Source organism: Equus quagga, chromosome 1 (genome assembly GCF_021613505.1).
Source record: "Equus quagga isolate Etosha38 chromosome 1, UCLA_HA_Equagga_1.0, whole genome shotgun sequence".
Classification (NCBI taxonomy): domain Eukaryota; kingdom Metazoa; phylum Chordata; class Mammalia; order Perissodactyla; family Equidae; genus Equus; species Equus quagga.
The window spans coordinates 109,843,956-109,861,443 of NC_060267.1; the positions used below are offsets into that span (position 1 = coordinate 109,843,956).

General features: G+C 44.8%; 1 protein-coding gene across 2 annotated transcripts in view; it reads right to left on the reverse strand.

Annotated features, from left to right (window-relative positions):
* Positions 1-4,479: 4,479 nt before the first annotated feature.
* Positions 4,480-17,488, reverse strand: part of EDEM1 (ER degradation enhancing alpha-mannosidase like protein 1) — a 29,201-nt gene continuing 16,192 nt past the window's right edge. The window contains exons 7-12 of one of the 2 annotated variants that reach the window (XM_046657692.1): positions 16,583-16,703; positions 15,913-16,083; positions 14,008-14,081; positions 13,045-13,141; positions 10,756-10,959; positions 4,480-8,474 (exon numbers count right to left, since the gene is read on the reverse strand). In XM_046657692.1, coding sequence (XP_046513648.1) covers positions 8,385-8,474; positions 10,756-10,959; positions 13,045-13,141; positions 14,008-14,081; positions 15,913-16,083; positions 16,583-16,703 — 757 coding nt within the window. In that variant the 3' untranslated portion in view covers positions 4,480-8,384. Of the gene's footprint in view, positions 8,475-10,755; positions 10,960-13,044; positions 13,142-14,007; positions 14,082-15,912; positions 16,084-16,582; positions 16,704-17,488 lie in introns of those variants that run through there. The other variant, XM_046657699.1, reaches the window with a different exon arrangement.

The following is a 17,488-nucleotide window of genomic DNA, read 5'->3' on the forward strand; positions in this document are numbered from 1 at the left end:
CTCAGGGCCTTCTAGGGGACTCCTAGGGCTTGTAAAACAGGCCTGGTTGGGGCAGGAGGGAGGTTGGGGAGGGATGTGCCAAGGGCACAGGGTCCCCATTCCTATCTGCACGTCACCAGAGCTACCAGTGTGGGGTTTCGGTTTTTTCATCTGTTTTATAAACTCAATCACTGCATATTTTATTTGAAGGTTTTTATAAGCTCCTTAAAAAGACCACAAACCACTCTTCACTATTAATCAACTTACAGAGAGCCTATACAAGAGACTGCCGCACGTGGAGCGTATGTGAGACCGCTAGTGGTTAAGATCTGGGTGCTGCGGCCGGACATCCTGTGCTCAAATCTTGGCCATCACCTCCCGGCTGGGTGACCTTGGGCCGATGCTACACTCCTCTCAACCTGTGTTTCCTCGTGTGCAAAATGGCAGTAACGACTGAACCTCCCTCATTGGCTTAGTCTAAGTCTTAAATGAGATAATGCATGGGAAAAGCTTGCTATGTTTCAGGCATAAAGTGTAAGCAATAAACGCTGGCTATTGCTAGTTTTTTTTAAAAAATGCAATCAGGAATATAGCAGAATGTCCCTTATGTAAATCCACATAAACTCTTCTGGCTCAGACCCGCTTGTCTCCTATTGAAGAAGTAGGGTTGGCTTGGCTGGACAATGAGAGGCCAGGAACCCAACTACTTTCCCTCTTTGCTCTAACTGCCAGGAAGCTGAGTTTCTCTAACCAGAGGGTTGAGGGTATGTGTTAGGGAAGGGGCGTACAAATGTGAGCCACAAAATATAAACGTATTAATATAAGTATAAATACAGAGTATAATCAAAGGGTATGTAGCCAAAAGATGTAGGAACAAAAGAGGTGAATCAGGTCATTTTAATTAAAGCATTGTAATTTTTATGGATTGTGTTGTGATGTTTGTCAGCTTTTTAATATTTGCAATTTGCTGTGACTTATTTTCTCATCCTAAATACATATTCACTTTTTGCATTTCTAATTTTGCATTCATAATTTTATATTATTTTTCTTAAAAGAGATTGCCTCCAGAACCCGGAGAGAGGCTAACCCTGCAAGACATGGAAAAGTCAGGGCAGTGTCATTTGTATTGGAACACCTTCCAAGGGGCCCGTCTGCAGGGAGAGCTTTAAGCAGGATTCTCAGACTGTGGTCCCCAGATGGGCAGCATCAGCCTCACCTGGAAGCTTGTTAGCAGTTCGGATTCTCAGGTCTCACCTCAGACCTACTGAGTCAGAAACGCTGCGGTGCAGCCCAACGATCTGTGTTTTCACAAACACTTCAAGTGACTCTGAGGCACTCTCAAGTCCGAGAAGTACTGGCTTTAAGGGAAACAATTTCCAGATCCTCAATGTATAGAAGATAAAAGTACGCATTTGTACTTTCACCTAAAATGGATCAGCTTGAGACCTCAGCTGTGATCTGCCCGTTCTCATCCCCGACAATCCTCTCTTCTACTTTATCAGAGGGCACATCTCTCACAAACCCAGAACCTTACTACTCTGGGTGCACAGCCCTGGGGTGTAAAAACCTCTGGAGCACCAAAGGGTGGATGTGAAATGACAACCACGCCTCTTGCCTTCCCTCCTTGTCAGTGAACGATGCCTTGCTTCAGAGGCTGAGTCTCCATGAAGACACAGAGGCTGAGTGCCTTGTTCCATTCCTGCAGCAAACTGCAGCCAAACTTCCTGCCCATCTCTCCATCCCAGACTTCAGAGGGGAAAGGGCCACCACATAACTGTATTAACACATTTATTAGCACTGAAAAATGAAGTCAGACTTTTCTGGTTAGCAAATAGGCTTGATCAGGCCAGTTAGCTTGAAAACAAGCACCGACTTAGCCAATTAGGTTAAATGATGGATATATTTTCTAAATTGAAGAATTAAGTCTACAGCTCCACGGTTTTGATTCAAATATATTTAAGGGAGGTGACAAGATAAAGGCACTTATTTTTTTTAATGTATTATCAGAGATATGTTGAAGCTAATAATATTTTTACATTTCCCAGCACTTTGTTAGTATTTCAGGTTACACAAGGTGCCCCTAAATTAAAAAATAACAGGTACAATGAATAACCATTTGATAAATCTTGGAAGGCTTTTCTGGAATACATTCCAGAAATTGCAAAAGTGATGACTCTAATGACTCAATAACAAATCTTTTTGCAGGTCAGCGGTTTCCAATTCTTTGCTTGCAACAAAATTGAAAGAGAGCCCAATTAATTTGTCAGCAGATTCTTAAAAATAAGTTCTGATGATAAATTATTGCATAATTTTTGGCATATTGCTCACAAGTTCAAAGAATTAAGATATGTATATCTATAGATATTTATATGTAATATGTATAACAAAAACTGCCTCTATTCCATCCCTTATTTATGTGAATGAGGTTACATCTATAAAAATGAAAAATAGAAATATAATTGATACGGAAGCCTGTCTGATTCTGGCAATAAGTAGTGTTCATCCAGATATATACAACTCAATTAGCAGGGGAAAAAAATGTCATTTAATAAAAGAAAACCCTTCCAATAAAATTTTACTTTAATAATTATCAAAATATATATTTAAGCTGCTTACGTACTAATTGTAATGTTAGCTCAACCCTGAGGAAGTTTTTTAAGACTAAGAGGCTTACAATCACAGAAAATTTGTTAAACCTTATATTTGTCAAACTATATGTATTTTTGTCACACAGTTTGGTAGACAAAAAGACTTCAAAGGATTGAAATATATGAAATCAGCATGAAATTCTGTGGTGGGAGAGGAATAAAGAAGAACTTGTGGGAATCTATGTTTTAATAGATGATGGTAGGTAACAAATTGCAGTGGTTTTTAGACTTCAACAGATACATTTAAAAGAGTAACTTAGTGTTATTTTTAAATGTCCATATTTACCAAAAATATCTGTTTAGGGTGGCTCACGTGGGTTTTCTAACAATGGAACCCGGCTTTTTGCTCCCTTTTGGAGTCTTCGCTAAGCAGGTATCAAGCTTTTCAAAGAATCAGGCAGTTTTCTCCAAGAATTTAATTAGCCCACCAGTGAAGATGGCCCCCCCAGGCCCGCTCCCCCCAGAGCAGAGCTTCCTCAAAGTGCCCCATGATGCAAGAAATCCCTGCCTTGGAAAGGCGGATATTTCAGGAAGACTCAGCTCTTGAGAGAGAGCATTTCTATTGTCTGGAGGCAGTGCAGACCCCCAAAGCAGCCTTACTTCACGCCCCCGACAGGCACAGAGAATATTCTGAGTTGTGGGGAAAGACTCCGACACAGGCCGCTCCATGCCAGTCCAAGGTCTCATCCCTCCTCAGGGTCCCTGTTTAAAGACCCTAGGGCTCACCCTGGGTATCAAATCCAACTTGGCCATGATCATAGGAAATGTACACAGAGCCTGCTATGTACCAGGTGCTGTGTTTTAGGCAGTTTACATATCCACCCTACGCACATGGACTATTATTATCATCCCATATAATAGATGGGAAAACTGAGGCCCAGAGAGGTTGTGTAACTTGTCTAACTTGGCACAGAGCTCATCGGTGGTAGAGCTAGGACTGTACCCCACACAGTGTGGGTCCAGAGTCCCCACCCTCAACTCCAATGCTCTACTGCCATACCAACACAGGATGCTCCAGTCCACTAGATCCACGGCCGACCGAGGGTACCGCTGCTCCCAATATCAGGGCTTGGCATCTTGGAGAGGAAGAGGTGAGCTCTATGGCTCTTCAGCTGTCCCTCTGGCATACTGGGCCTGTCTGGATTTGTCAAGAGGATTACAAACCCACAGGACTTCATAAACCCAACCACCAGGCCTTACAATGCACATGGTTTAATATCAGCAAAGTGCTTCCAATCTCAGGACTTTCTCCTTAGCCCTGTTGCAATTCATAACTTTTATAAAAGCCCATCAGAATTGCCTATGGCATAAAGCTGGGACAGCAAGATGTCACAGGGCCAGAATCAGCAATCTCCTTCAAGATCCCATCACAAGTCAGGTAGCAGCAGGAATGAGGACATCCCTCTGAAACCCTCCTGGCTCACGCTTCCCCTGAACCAGCGCACCCCACATCGACCCCATGATGCCATTACCCTCATCTTAGCTGGTAAGAAGGTAGGAGAAATGAATTGCCTTGCTTAAGATAACATAAGAGAACTGGTTCTAGAACCCTGACAGACTCTGATAAATGGCAACAAGAATAGAGAATGAGTCAGTGCCTGGGAGAAGGGAGGCTGATACAGAGAGAAGGACAGGGATGGGACAAAGACCATTAAAAGTGGCTCCCACCCATATATGAAGGACAGTTAAATGAAGGTGCGACAGACAGACATGAAGCGGTATTACTTAGGGCTTAGCTGTAAAAAAATAGTTTTTATTCATCTAGTTTTATACTTTCCTTTAAAGATGTTTTTCCCTTTGTTTGCCCTGCATGTAAAGTGTATATGTGAGTATAAAAAGGAGAAACAAAATGACAACTCAAAAAAAAGAATCTTTTAATAAAAATTACTCATAAAAATCCTAATAAATTTCAAAAAGCAAGATATTCCTTAGTACATTTATAAAAGAACATTTGGTCCTTTTACAAAAAGCTCCCTTTTAATTTAAATACATTTCTTATTTACAGATTAAACGTAAAATATCATCTATAGTTGCAAAGCATATTGCACATTACAGAGAGAGAAGCATTCATATATTTCAATAGGTTTTCCCAGAGTTTCCAACTCCAGATTTTTTGTAAAAACAGATTTACCTTTCCTGTGCATAATAAATAAAAATGTAGCTTGTGTTTTGCTATTTAAAACTAAAACAAAATACCTTTAAAAAATATTATTTCTCTGCCTCTCAGAAAGAGGGGAGGGGGTAAGGAGTCAGGACGGTCCACAGGGACGTAACCTTGTCACCAGATTCACCTCCAAATTCAAGCGGGAGCAGAACCCTGAGCCCTGCAGACCTGGGACACGCAGCCAGCCTGCCCCCTTCTCACCTTCACGAGGGTCCCCGCCCTGCAGGGAAGAGGCACCGGAGGAGCTGCACGTCTGGGAATAGCAAAGGAAAGATTAAGGGTTTTTCTAAAGTCCCTGCACAGTCACTCTGGCTCAGGCCATCACTCAGCCCTGTTAGCCAGCACTAAATGTGGAAACGGCAAGAGAGAAAGACCTCGGGAGCCCTCCAGAAGGAAGAAAGGAACGTCTGATGTTGGGTCTACAAAATCCAAAGCAAAGGATTAATCACAGTTCTCAATCATTCAGTACACGGAGCTCAGAACACAGCTCAGAACATGGCTAAGAGGGGTATTCTTCTTTGGTGAGGGAGACAGGGGGATGCAGAACGGGACCAAGTTCAGGCCCTCAGATGGCATGACTGCACGCATCCAGCTAGGTAACTACAGATGTCCTCTAACCTGCAACTGCACAGACGCCACCCTGGTGCATAAATACAGAGAAAACGATTTCGTGACATGCGCACATCCCACGATCCAGGACAGCCTCCGAACCTGGGATTCAGTTGCACAGAGCAAGTTCTGGCAGAACAGCTGGAACAAACTGAAGGAAAGATTTGGAAACAGAAGAGGGTTTTTCACAAAGGTCAGCACAATCGGAGAGCTAGCAAACACTTCCTTTGTCACCTACTCTTCAACGAAATGGAAGAGTTCCTCAGTCACGTCATCTAAAGTGGCGAAGCCTGCCTGCAAGGATTTAGAACGTTGTTGGTGGGAGATTCAGACCCCACCAAGACTAACTGTAAGGCAGCTTCCTACAACAGTTTTGCAAAACCATTTTCATCCTATCGACCAAAGCAGACTCTAGACACTAGCTACACACGGGAATGCGAGGATGTCCAGGCTCACAGCTGTTCCAAGGATGACACCTGTTCAGGGGCAAAGCACTGATCAAGGGGATTTCTCTGACATCCCCTCTTCAGCCCTGCCCTTCCTGATATCTCACGACACAGACTGGAAGGAATAGCAAAAGCCCTGAAGGATGGATCACAGTTGTTGACATTCTGACTTTCAAAAAGAAAACAAGCAAGCTTTGAACTTGGCTCAGAGAACCTTCTTTTTATGACTGCCACTAGACAGCACTCTGGTACCGAGTCCCACAAATGACTGACTAGGGAGCATCAACCCTTAGAGTGGGTAGTCTGGAAGCTCAACAACCAGCTCTAGTGTGCAGTAACTCGCTCGCCCTGAGACTCCCCAAATGGCACCAGTCCAGTGCCTGGAAGTCAAGAGGGTCTGAGACTTCATACAAAACATGTCTCACGTCAGCTGGTAGCCCCTGAGGTGCGTCTAAGGTGCCAGGGCACTGCCAGGCACAGATCCCTTCCAGAGCAGGAGGAGGGAGAAATGCCCGAGCACGCGGCAGGTTAAGGGCCCCGATGAGAGGGTGAGGTTGGTGTGCTACACATCAGTGTTGTCACAGAAACTGGCGAGGGAAACCAGGAGGGTGCCAAGAGAGAAAACAGAAGCACAAAGGACCCACTTTCTTCTCTGATGTGCCCCAGTCTCCCAGCTGGGTCATTTACAGTCCCACCTCGATTTGCCTGGAGAAATGGTCCAGGGACGCTCGTGTGCGTGAGTGTGTTTTTGTGTATTTAACATGGGACATTTTGGTTTTACTGAGTCCATGAAAACATTTAAAATATATCGTATTCCCCAAGAAAATTCTCTATTCAGTAGATGAGATAATGTTGATAAACAGACCGCTTCTGAAATGAAGAAAAAAAGTAAAATAGAAGCATTTGACTTCTTTACTTTAAAATAATTTGCATAGTAAATGTTTAAAAGATAGAAGTGACACATTTATTACTGAAAATCCCTTTTTCAAAAATCTCAAAGAACTGAATTATATATCTATTTTATAAAACAGTTACACCTAACTTTTCAAAAGGAATAAAATTTCTCCCTTTTGATGGATGATGCAATGGCATAGACAGCACTTCTAGTTTTAAAAAGACTAAAATGAAATCATGTGAAGTGTGCAAGCAGTGACACGTGAGCAACATGACAGGTGAGGCTGGTGGCTTTTTAGAGACTTTCTGCCCTTTCTATTGGGATTCATTTCAGCCTCTGAGGTTACATGGAAGCCAGGGTAGGGCTCAAATCCACCTCTGCTCTGTATGAGCACTGAGCTCAAGTTCAAAGAGGGATCCTTGTGTTCTGGATAAGAAAACAGTAACAAAAAACAAAGAAGGTGTTTTAACTCAACTTCCTCCTTATACATGCTTGCTTAAAATTATCAGGTTGAAAGGCAAGGACTGACCAAGATATTTCCAGCATCTTCCTAACTAATACCCATCCTATCCCTCTTTCACTGTGGTCCCACCATGTGGCAACATAGAGCCAGCCTGCTAAGACCACAGCAGCAGCTGGCACACACAGTGGCCCAAACCAAAATCACATAAGGCACTCATCTGAAGCCTGTATTACACAGAGAAATGGCTCGAGGATGCCAGAAACTCCTCTGATCATTTCTTTCTCCCTGACTTAGCTAATTGGCACTAGTCACAGGAAACAAAAACAAAACAAAATTCTAACCCAAACATGGTCAGAATTGAGAATCCTTGGTTAGTAAATATGAGACAGATGGAAGCTCAGGAAATCTTAGGTATTTTTCTCTCCCTAAAATGCACCTGGTTCTAGAACTATGGAAGTTCCTCAGGCGAGTTCCAGATAAATGTAAAACATCATCCAAAAAGTCTGCCAGTTAACCTCTTAAATCCTGATGTGACAAAGTAAGAGACTGCCTGTTAGACTTCGGATAAAGCCATCATTCATAAGCAAATAGTCCACAACCCTATGAAGATTATTGGGGGTGCAAATAAATAACTGGATGATTTTTTCCCCATGTGATTCAAAATCACGGGTGGATATCCAGGAGAGAGCCCAATTATCCGATAAGAGAGAGAAAGGATGACAAAATGCAATCAACAGGGATGCCAAGTGACCCTCAGGCCCGTTTGCACAGAATTCCACCCCCAATCCTCTAACAGAGGGGGAGCAATACTACAGTCACGGCGAGTGCCAGCCACGGGAAGAGACCAGTTGGATTCCAGGGTACGAAGCAATGAAGAAGATCAATCCAAGGCTGCCCCATCCACTGGGCTTAATAACATGGGCATGTCATAGAAGCCAACTTCTATGGAGCTTCTCACTTCAAATTAGATCCTTAAGAAAAACAGGGCATTTTATTGAACAGAACAGAAATACTAAAATATGCAAGATTTGACTACTAGATGTGGGTGAGGAGCTAGACAGAAATTCCTACACCACCGTGGACGGCCAGACTCCCAACTTCTTCCACGTTAGACTGGATCTCGGCCTGGGCTCAGCTGTTCGGGTCCGGTTTCAGAGGAGGCCACACAGAGGAGAGCCGGTCAGATCAAGCCCACCATCTGGTCAATCTGCCGCATGTAGATGCTCTTCAAGGGCAGGGAGTACCTCCTCTCGTCAGGAACCCGATTGCACTAGAAAGAAAACAATGAGGGAAAACGTGAACCCGGAATTAAAAATCCGAGTGTCATCTCCTCAGGAAATGTGGTTGGATGACCTCATCCAGGGTTCCTCACCCTGGGCACGGTTGACATTTTGGGGCTGTCTGTGCAGTGTCGGATGGTTATCAGCATCCCTGGCGCTCCCACTAGATGCCCCCCAACCCATACCCCCCAGTTGTGACATGCAAGATTGTCTCCAGACATTGCCCAGTGTCCCTTGAGGTGAGCAAAAGCACCCCTAGTTGAGGACCACTGATGTAACTTAATATCCTTAATTCACAGGGGAAGAAATGGAGACTCAAAGGGGCTGAAAGACACCCACCCAAGCGCAGAGTGGCCGGGACTAACAGCTGCATCCCTTGGGTCACTCCAAATTTCGGGAAATGCTTTAGCTTTTTGAAAATACGACATTTTTTCTGAGTTTATGGTCCTTCTCATCCACAGCTAAAACCTAAATGCTTAAGAATGCTATCTTTTGTTGTTGTTAATTAAAGGCTGTTTTCCCCCTCAAAGGTGATGCGAGTTTGAGAACCAAATATGTTATCTGGACACAGTTTCCACATACATTCATTAGATGCTCTTCCCCAAAGAATCATCTCCCCACTGCTCTGAACTTGAACTCACTACACCCAGCTCCTCATCCTCGTCAGGTCCTTCACTTGGTCCCAAGCACTCCCCTCACCACAGTGCTTTTGCAGGTGCTGTTTCTTCCGCCTGAACATCCCTTCTGGGGAAGCTTCTCATCCTTCCAGGATCTACTGAGAAGCAACCTCCTCAGTGAAGCCCTCAAATTTTCCCTGGCAGATTATTTCCTCCCTCCTGTGTATTTCAACAGCATTTCACGCAGTCCCCTACTGACGCATATCCGGGGGGAGCCAGTCTCCCAGTCTCCCCACTAGGCCATGAGCCTATCCAGAATCAGGACCCCTCTGATTGGCCCGCATCCCCAATGCCTGGCACAACGGGATCAGGTCTATTAGATGAGTGTCTCCTTCAGTCCAAATCCTGGCTCCACCACATGGCTCTGCCATGTGACCTTAACCTCTCTGTGCCTCCCTTTTGTCATCTATAAAATGGGGATATTGAAAGTACCTACCCTTCATGAGCTGTTGTGAGAAGTAAATGAGTTAATGTACGTGAGTATTTAGAAGAGTGCCTGGCATATGGTAAGCGTTATAAATAAATGTTGGCTATTACTATTATTTCTCCCCCTAACTCTCCTTCCCTTTTCTTCTCAATTATGCTTTGTTCACTTAATCCACACTCCATGGCCTAATGGAAATTTGGGGAACTTACCTCTGCTCTGGCCTGTCAATGTAGTTCACAGACTAAAGACCTTCAACGAGACACTACAGGGAAAGTCCTAAAGTACAGTCTAGGATGCAAGGGTGTCCTCTAACCAAGGCGGGTTGGGGGTAAGTGGTAGAACTCTTAACAATTGAGGCTTTTTCCGAGAAGAGAGATGGTATCCAGTGCATTGTGGGATAATGAGGTTTGATATTTCAAGTCGATTTCCCCATCCTCACTTCCCAACCATTCCATTAGATTCAAGTCAATACACTAGCTGGGTCTGCTATTAGAGGCTCAAGAATTGTGTTTCCAAATCTTTCCACTGCTTATCAGGGTGATCTAGGCATGCTCGGTGAAGCCCTGCTTTAAATACAACTGGGCACTTCCTACACTTCCAGAGCATCTTCAATAAAAACACAGTGACTGATAACTGCTTTTTTCCCTCTCCTGCTGGTGGGTGATTTTGCTGGATCTCTTCCATTTGCCCTCTGGGTCCACTCTCCACCCGTCTCCACCCTGCTCTGGCATCATATCTGGATTATATCAACAGGTTCCGCTGCCCTCTGGCTTCTGGTGGGGACGGCCACTGAGAAGCTCCAGCAGATCAGAAGAGAGAAGGAGGCTCAAGTGTCCACTCTGCTGGCTCCCTTTCTGCAAGATGACTGAACGCTCAGAGCAGCGGCTTCTGCCAGGAGGCCACCCCCTCCCACATGCCTCTCTGTCCAGGTTCCACAACCCCTCTCTCCAATGGCCCCTGCAGCCAGGAGTGATAACGGTGCCACTGCTCCTATGGGTTCCCTAGACCCTGACGACACCGACGTAAAGAGCCTCTCTGAGAAACTCCTCTCAAATAACCCAATCTAAGTGTGTCATCAATTTTCTGTCAGGAACTCTGGGTGACAAAGTAATTAGTGGTATTTTCTCTTCCTCCACATGCAAATCACCCCTGGAAAAAGCAACTTACATTGGAGCTGGAGTTGATGACTTTTAACTCATGAGCTTTAGGCCTGTGCACAGACTTTCCCTCTTGGTCCTGCCCTGCCTCTTCAGAAAAGAATTCCTTCCAGGGTGATTCCCGAAGGTGCTTGTCCACAGATACAATGTGTCCCTCAGTTGTAAACATGTATCTGGTTCCAGATTTGTGTACTGGATTCTCCTCATCAAAGAGCTAATGAGAAAAAGACAAAAAGCCACAGCTGGTAATTGCAGCAAGTTTAGAACACCTCACAGGGTGTTGTGTCCCAGGCCACTCAGGGAGCAGGATTTTGCTTGGCCCTCAGGCTTTTCAATGGGTGAAAAGGCATCAGTTAACAACGGAGGTTTCCAACCCTGGCTACTGGGCAGAATCACCAATTTATTTAAATTCAGATGCCTGGACTTACCCCGCCCCACCCCACCACACCCCACCCAGACCTACAGATTCACAGGCTGGGGGCTGAGACCCAAGCACCACTGTCCATACAAGCCCTCTGGCTAACCCTCCATGCTCCCCTGAGAGCTCTCATGCCGGAATGCTAGACCTACCCCCAACCTCACACACAACTAGGCCCTAAATGCCAAATGCTGGAGGGAAGGAGGGGCATCTTTCACCCTTCACCGAATCCCCAGGGCCTAGCACAGAGTCTGACACATCGCCACCATCTGGTTCATTTCTGTGTGAGAACACGGGCTGGGCTCTGAGGACACAGCACACAGGGCAGTCGTTTCCTTCAAGAGTGAGCTTAGTGGCGACGAAAAAGGGAGCATCAAGAGCATCCAGAATGAGCACCTAACTAATATGGGACAGGTTGGTGGGGTGAGAAGGCAGGTGTTCAGTACATGCCTTCAGTAAATGAGTGAATACTTAGAAACAGAAACCTCAGAGATGGAAGAAACCTCACAGTCACCTCAAGTGTTTTATAGACGAGGAAAAACAAGACTCAGTGCAGCCCATCTGTGTTTACACAGCTAACAGAAGAAGGGGGTAGGCGCCAGGTTTTCTCCTCCCACACCCGGAGTTCCTCCCCTAGAACACCCTAGAGGCTCCTCTCCATTCACTCCAGAACTCGCCCTGTGAGCATCCCAGATACCAACGGCTGCCTGACGGGATGCAGGCCAGCCTCTGATCAGCCTGCTTCAGCCAACCTGACCCCGCTGCGCCGCACTGTGAGCGAGGACGTCGGCACACCACGGGGACTTGACAGCAGGACAGCCATCTCCCCACTGCCTAGACTATGCAGCCTGCTGGGGGGCATGTCTCCTCTGCAGCCTTCTGTGAAAAGTGGTGCCAGATGCGGAAGTGTTGTCTTAAAGGATTAGACCAGTACTTTCAAAACCTGGCTTTGTACAAAATCATGAGCTACTTAGCAAAATTACAGATTCCTGAGCCCACTTCTAAAGATTCTGATTTAACAGGGCTGTAATTTTAACAAGGGCCCCAGGGTGACTCCAATCCAGCTGGCCCCCCAGGCTTGGGAACCACTGAACTAGATAATACAACCATCACAATTGATCAATATCTTTGAATTTCAGCCCAAGTTCTCGGTCTCCACGCTGTCCAGACCCTCTGTGCCTTGAGGAAGCGTTCTTTGTATATATTCATACTGAGTACAGTGGCAGAGAGGGGAGGAGAGTGGCTACATGCACAAGTGCACAGACACCATGCATGCACGTGGCAGAGTGGTAAAGTAGAAAGAGCGCTGGAGGAGTCAAGACTGGGTTTCAGGTCTCAGCTCTGCCATGTAGTCACCCCGAGAACCCAGGCAAGTCACTTGACCTCTCAGTGTAGACTGCAGTTTCCAGGAGGGAAGAATCAACATCAGTGAGATGATCCCTAAGGTTCCTTCCAGGTCCAGAAATTCTGTCTCTCTCTCCATACACAGGAAAACGTGTCTATGCCCAGAGAGCCGGCGGGTCTCAGCCAAGATCACACACACCAAAAGAAGGAAGAGCTATAGACACAGCTCTCGCCCTCAGGGGAGCCCTCCCCAACCAGCACGCTGATGTGAGCCCTCCATTAACATCACCACACTTGGCACAATTTGTAACCTTACATTCGTTGCTTGTTTACTTGACAATGCCTCCTCCGCAATGAGGTTAGAAACCACGGAGGAAGGCAGCCACATCCTTTGGTCCTGAGAGAGCTGTGTTCTGGGCCAGCACAATGGCCAGCACGGGGCAGTGCCCCGGAGAGACATGTCAGATGGAAGAGTGAGTGAGCCCCTGCTCCACACGGTAGCAAACATTTCTTGGGTTAATCTTACAACACACATACCAGATACAAGTATTTACAGGTCTCGCTGAGGAAGAAGCTCTCCATCCGGTCCTCTTTGGACTTGTCTATGACGTGATGCAGCGTGGCGTACCCACACCTACAAAACAATCTTCCCGTTAGTCCCACCTCTGCTCCTTCCCACCTGCTGATTTATGTAAGAAACACAAGTCGTCTGTTAACAGAATAATCAACCAAATAGCAAATACCATATGAAAAACAAAGGATGTTAGCTTTAAGGGCCATCCTTTTTTAGCCTAGATTGTCTGCAAATTCATGTAAAAAGTGGTTTGGTTGCTAAATCATCAGGTTAGTTGTACCGGGGAGGGGCGGGAGGTGCAAGGTGTTTGCCAAAAGCATAACATGACACCAAGAAAATGACTGGCAACAAATTTAAAAGGACTGATTTAAAATTTCTGTCCCAATATTTGCAGAACTGACTTTATCATTTGGATAGTCTACAACAGTACTTTGTAAGAAAAAACTTATGATATACTGCTAGGTGAAAAAAGCAAGTCACAAAATTGAAATATGGGGTTTTTTTATATATACATATATACACACATTATATGTATAAATATATAAAAGAGGTTCTAAGTATATAAACTTAAACGCTGACTGTGGTTATCTCTGCATGTGGAGATTACAGTGACAATATTCTACCTCTATATTTTCTGTACTCAAACTTTTTAGCATAAGTATTATTTGTAAAATGAGGGTAAATAAATTACTTAAAAAGAACACACATGGAACCTTACATAAAAAAGGTAAAAAAAAATTTTTAAAAAGTAATTCACACTATAACAGATAAGTTCTACCACAGAAAAAGTAAGCAATTTCCCTGCAGAATTAACGTTAATGACCTGTTCTATAAATTAAAATCCAAAACAGAAGAATATTTCCCCAGAACAACTCAAAGTAACTCAAAAGTGGCCAACAGAAAAAGGAAGAACTTGGAAAACTAACTTGACTTTTGTGTACTTTTCCAGACTCTGCAGAATATCCATTCCTACATGGAGGTAGAAGGGATTCTTGGTTGCCTAGAGAGAACACGAGAGAATGTGATCCAGCAAGGGCCTGCAAGGCAAGCCATCAACAAACATCACGGCGACCGCAGGAATTTCCTGAGATGAGTCACTGGCAAACGAAGACGCAGGCCCAGCTCACTTTGTCTTGAAGGGTCACAAACGTTAAAGGTCTAAGATATTGTGTCAGTTCACATCAAAGCATACCTATGATCTCTTTAACTTTAACCAGGGTTGAGACATCTGCTCCCAGGGTAGAACAAGACTCTGCTTTGGCTCTCCTGATCCATCATGATCAGATATGAAACCACGCCTCACTGACAGTACCATCTCTGAGAACAAATCCAGTTTCTATCTTGCCTCAGAAATTTCTAGAAACTTAAGATGCAGGCACAGGGAAACAGGAGCTTGCCCCATTATTCCACTTCCAGCATTGTGAGGAAAGGCTAAGAGGAAGAGGAAGACTTTCCAAAGTACCTAAAGGAGGTCTCTACACTTTCCTTCCTAATCTCCCTGCGAACTCAGTCCTTGGGTTGCTTACTCTTCCGTTACATGCTCTTAGATGGTTTCGTTACAGGAAAAAATTCTCTGGGAAGATGAGACTTCTACCCCACAAATAGTTTAAAGTTGGGGATCATCTTTAATTCATGCCAAGTGCCAACCTGCAGCAGCAAAAGTAAACTACTACAAGGTCAGCTGTGTCTGGATGGAGAGAGTACAGGGAGTGGCTTCAGAAGGCAAAGCTGTAAAGCTGAAGATTTCTCTGGACTCTGAGAAAATAGTCACTGTGAGGGAGAAGCTGAAAATAAGAAGCAATGAGAGAAATTAAGAGGTATAAACCCAAAGGCAACAGAGCTGAGCGTAAGAGGAGAACTCGGACAGCACCAGGCATGTCATCCTCAGATGAGTTCTGAGAGGAAAAACCGGAGGCTACCTTCCCTCTTCTGAGAGGTCATCTAAAACTCATGAAGTCTGTCTTTAGGCATGAGGACTATTATCAGTTTCACAGGATTTCTCCCTTTTTCAGCTAGAAGCAAGTAGCAAGGACTCAGTATTAACAAATTATTGAAGAAAACTAAAGCACAGTACTAAACCTACTACCAGAGCTCATAAAAATAAGGACCTCCTTGCCAGGGCTGGCCCACAGCAGGTGTTTGTTACAGGTTTACTGGACTGCGCTGAAGGCCAGCTTCTTAGAAAATGAACAGCTCATGCTGCTGTCTTTGTAAATGGAGGAGGAGTGTGTATATATGTATGACAGGCACAGAAGTATAAATATCTGCCTTAAACTACAGGGAAGAAGACTTTTCACAACGTGACATTCCCTCTGGCACTAAAGTAATTTCAAGAAAGATGAACATTATATTTTTTTTAGAATTAAACAAAAATAGGCATTCAGATGAATCCCAGATGATTTCCTTTACAACCAAGAAAAAGAATGTTTTTGTCTGAATAATTATTACATAGTCCACGGTTCCACAGTACACGAATACAGAATCGCATCTCAAGAAAAGAGTTCTTTGGTCAAATAAATTTGGAAAACACTGAGTATCAAATCTTCCTCCTGATTCTTTAAGAAGGTGAGAAATAAGCCCCACAGTAAGGACACGATTCAGCATTGCAGAATTTTAGGTTAAAAAACGCCTGAGACCACAGACAACTTCTCTGTCCTGTGGAACCATGAGTGACACTAAACACTACCAAAACTATTGATACATGGTAACTCGACCAGAGTCACCATGAAACAAGACAATTGTACATCAATCATCAAATGTTCACTACGAAGCAACTGCTACATGTCCTCCCAGTGTTTAAATACAAACTACTGTTTAACAAGCTCTAGTACCTGGTAGAGGAGATACGTCGATTCCACTAACTCTGGTCTCAGCGGGTAGAAGAGCACGTCAGGGGCCTGTAGCTGCCAGTTATACCGCTCAGGGAGGGCCCCGTATCGCTTCCAGATGGCATAGTAAAAGGCATGGAGGCAGATGGCATCTTCCACATCTCCTATCAGAACCTAAGGAGAAGAAGACACAGGGCACCAAGCTAAGACACTTTTCCCAGAATGGTAAGACATGACACAAAGAGGGCACCCTGGGCTCTCCCTGTAACCCTGGTTCTCATCTGACCTAAAGCACGGTTGGAGACAAAACTATGCCAAAAGTAGCAACCCAGGCAAACAGATGCTCTCCCTGTCTGGCCATCAATGCCAAACTGATGTCAACTGCACTGGACGAGAGGTTAACTGTACTCCTGAACAAAGAACAGACAGCTGAGAGACGGGCCATCCAAAACCCACACGCGTTACACTGTTCAAGCTTGGTTTCACACTTATTTAACGGCTCTGTTCAATATTCTGGGGACTAATTTCACAAATAGAGTAATCAAGACATACTGTGCTATTAACCTCCCAAACCCAAAGGAGCCAGAGAACACTTTGGTATCAGAAAAAGGAAGAGAGGAAAAAAGCCCTTTCCAATGACAGCTTTTCTTTAGCGAGTATGATGGCAAACTACCTGCAGTCCAGGGAAGAAGGCCTGCAGAGAGTCAATCCAAGTGTTCATCAGCTGCCCACTGAACATGTTCACGTTGACATAGAGCGGAGGGTCTCCTTCCCCTTCGTTACAGGCTTCCCGGCTGAGGAGCCAAGCAGAGGGGCGCAGGTGAAGGAACGATCACTGGCAGGGCTCGTGCTCCTCCATTCCTCCCGCAGCCCCTGTGCTTTAACGGAAAGGCACTTTTCCTCCTACCTCGTCCTTTAAGCCTTGGGAGACAGACTGCCTCGACCTGCCCACACTAGACTCTAGCACCAGATAACATTTACCTGAGAACAAAAGCTCTAAACTCAGCCATTGTAACATATCAGGATTTCAGGGTGCTGTGCAGAAAGCACTTTGATATTCAAGTTTAAAAACGCTGCCACGTAATACAATTTGGTGTACGGCATGGGTCTCTGTTGGTTTTGACCTGAGTGGGGACACCTGGTTATTTCTGCACAAAAAAGAGTCTCTTCTCTAATAAAGACCTATACCAAGGGCCTGGAGGAATGCATCAGAGCAAGATGCTCAGGAATTACTACTCAATTCAGCTTGGGGCTTTAAAAAGCTAAGGACTTTTAAATGACTGAACTTTGGCCGAACAACCTCTCACTAAAACAGCACTTGCACAAGTGGTTCCTACAAAGCCTATTGTGGCAATGGAGCCCAGAAACTCCTACCACACAGGAAGCTCATTAGCTATCACTTGCATTGGCCATTTAATAGACAAAAGTATACAAAGGAAGGCCTGGGGAAGAGAGGGGTGACATCAGGGTAGAGGCCACTGTAGCTTCGAATGGTACTCTCCTGCCATCCTGAATGCACAACTGAGAAGCAGCAGATAATGCTGTTTTAAACAAACAGAGGGGAAAAAAATGTGGTAAC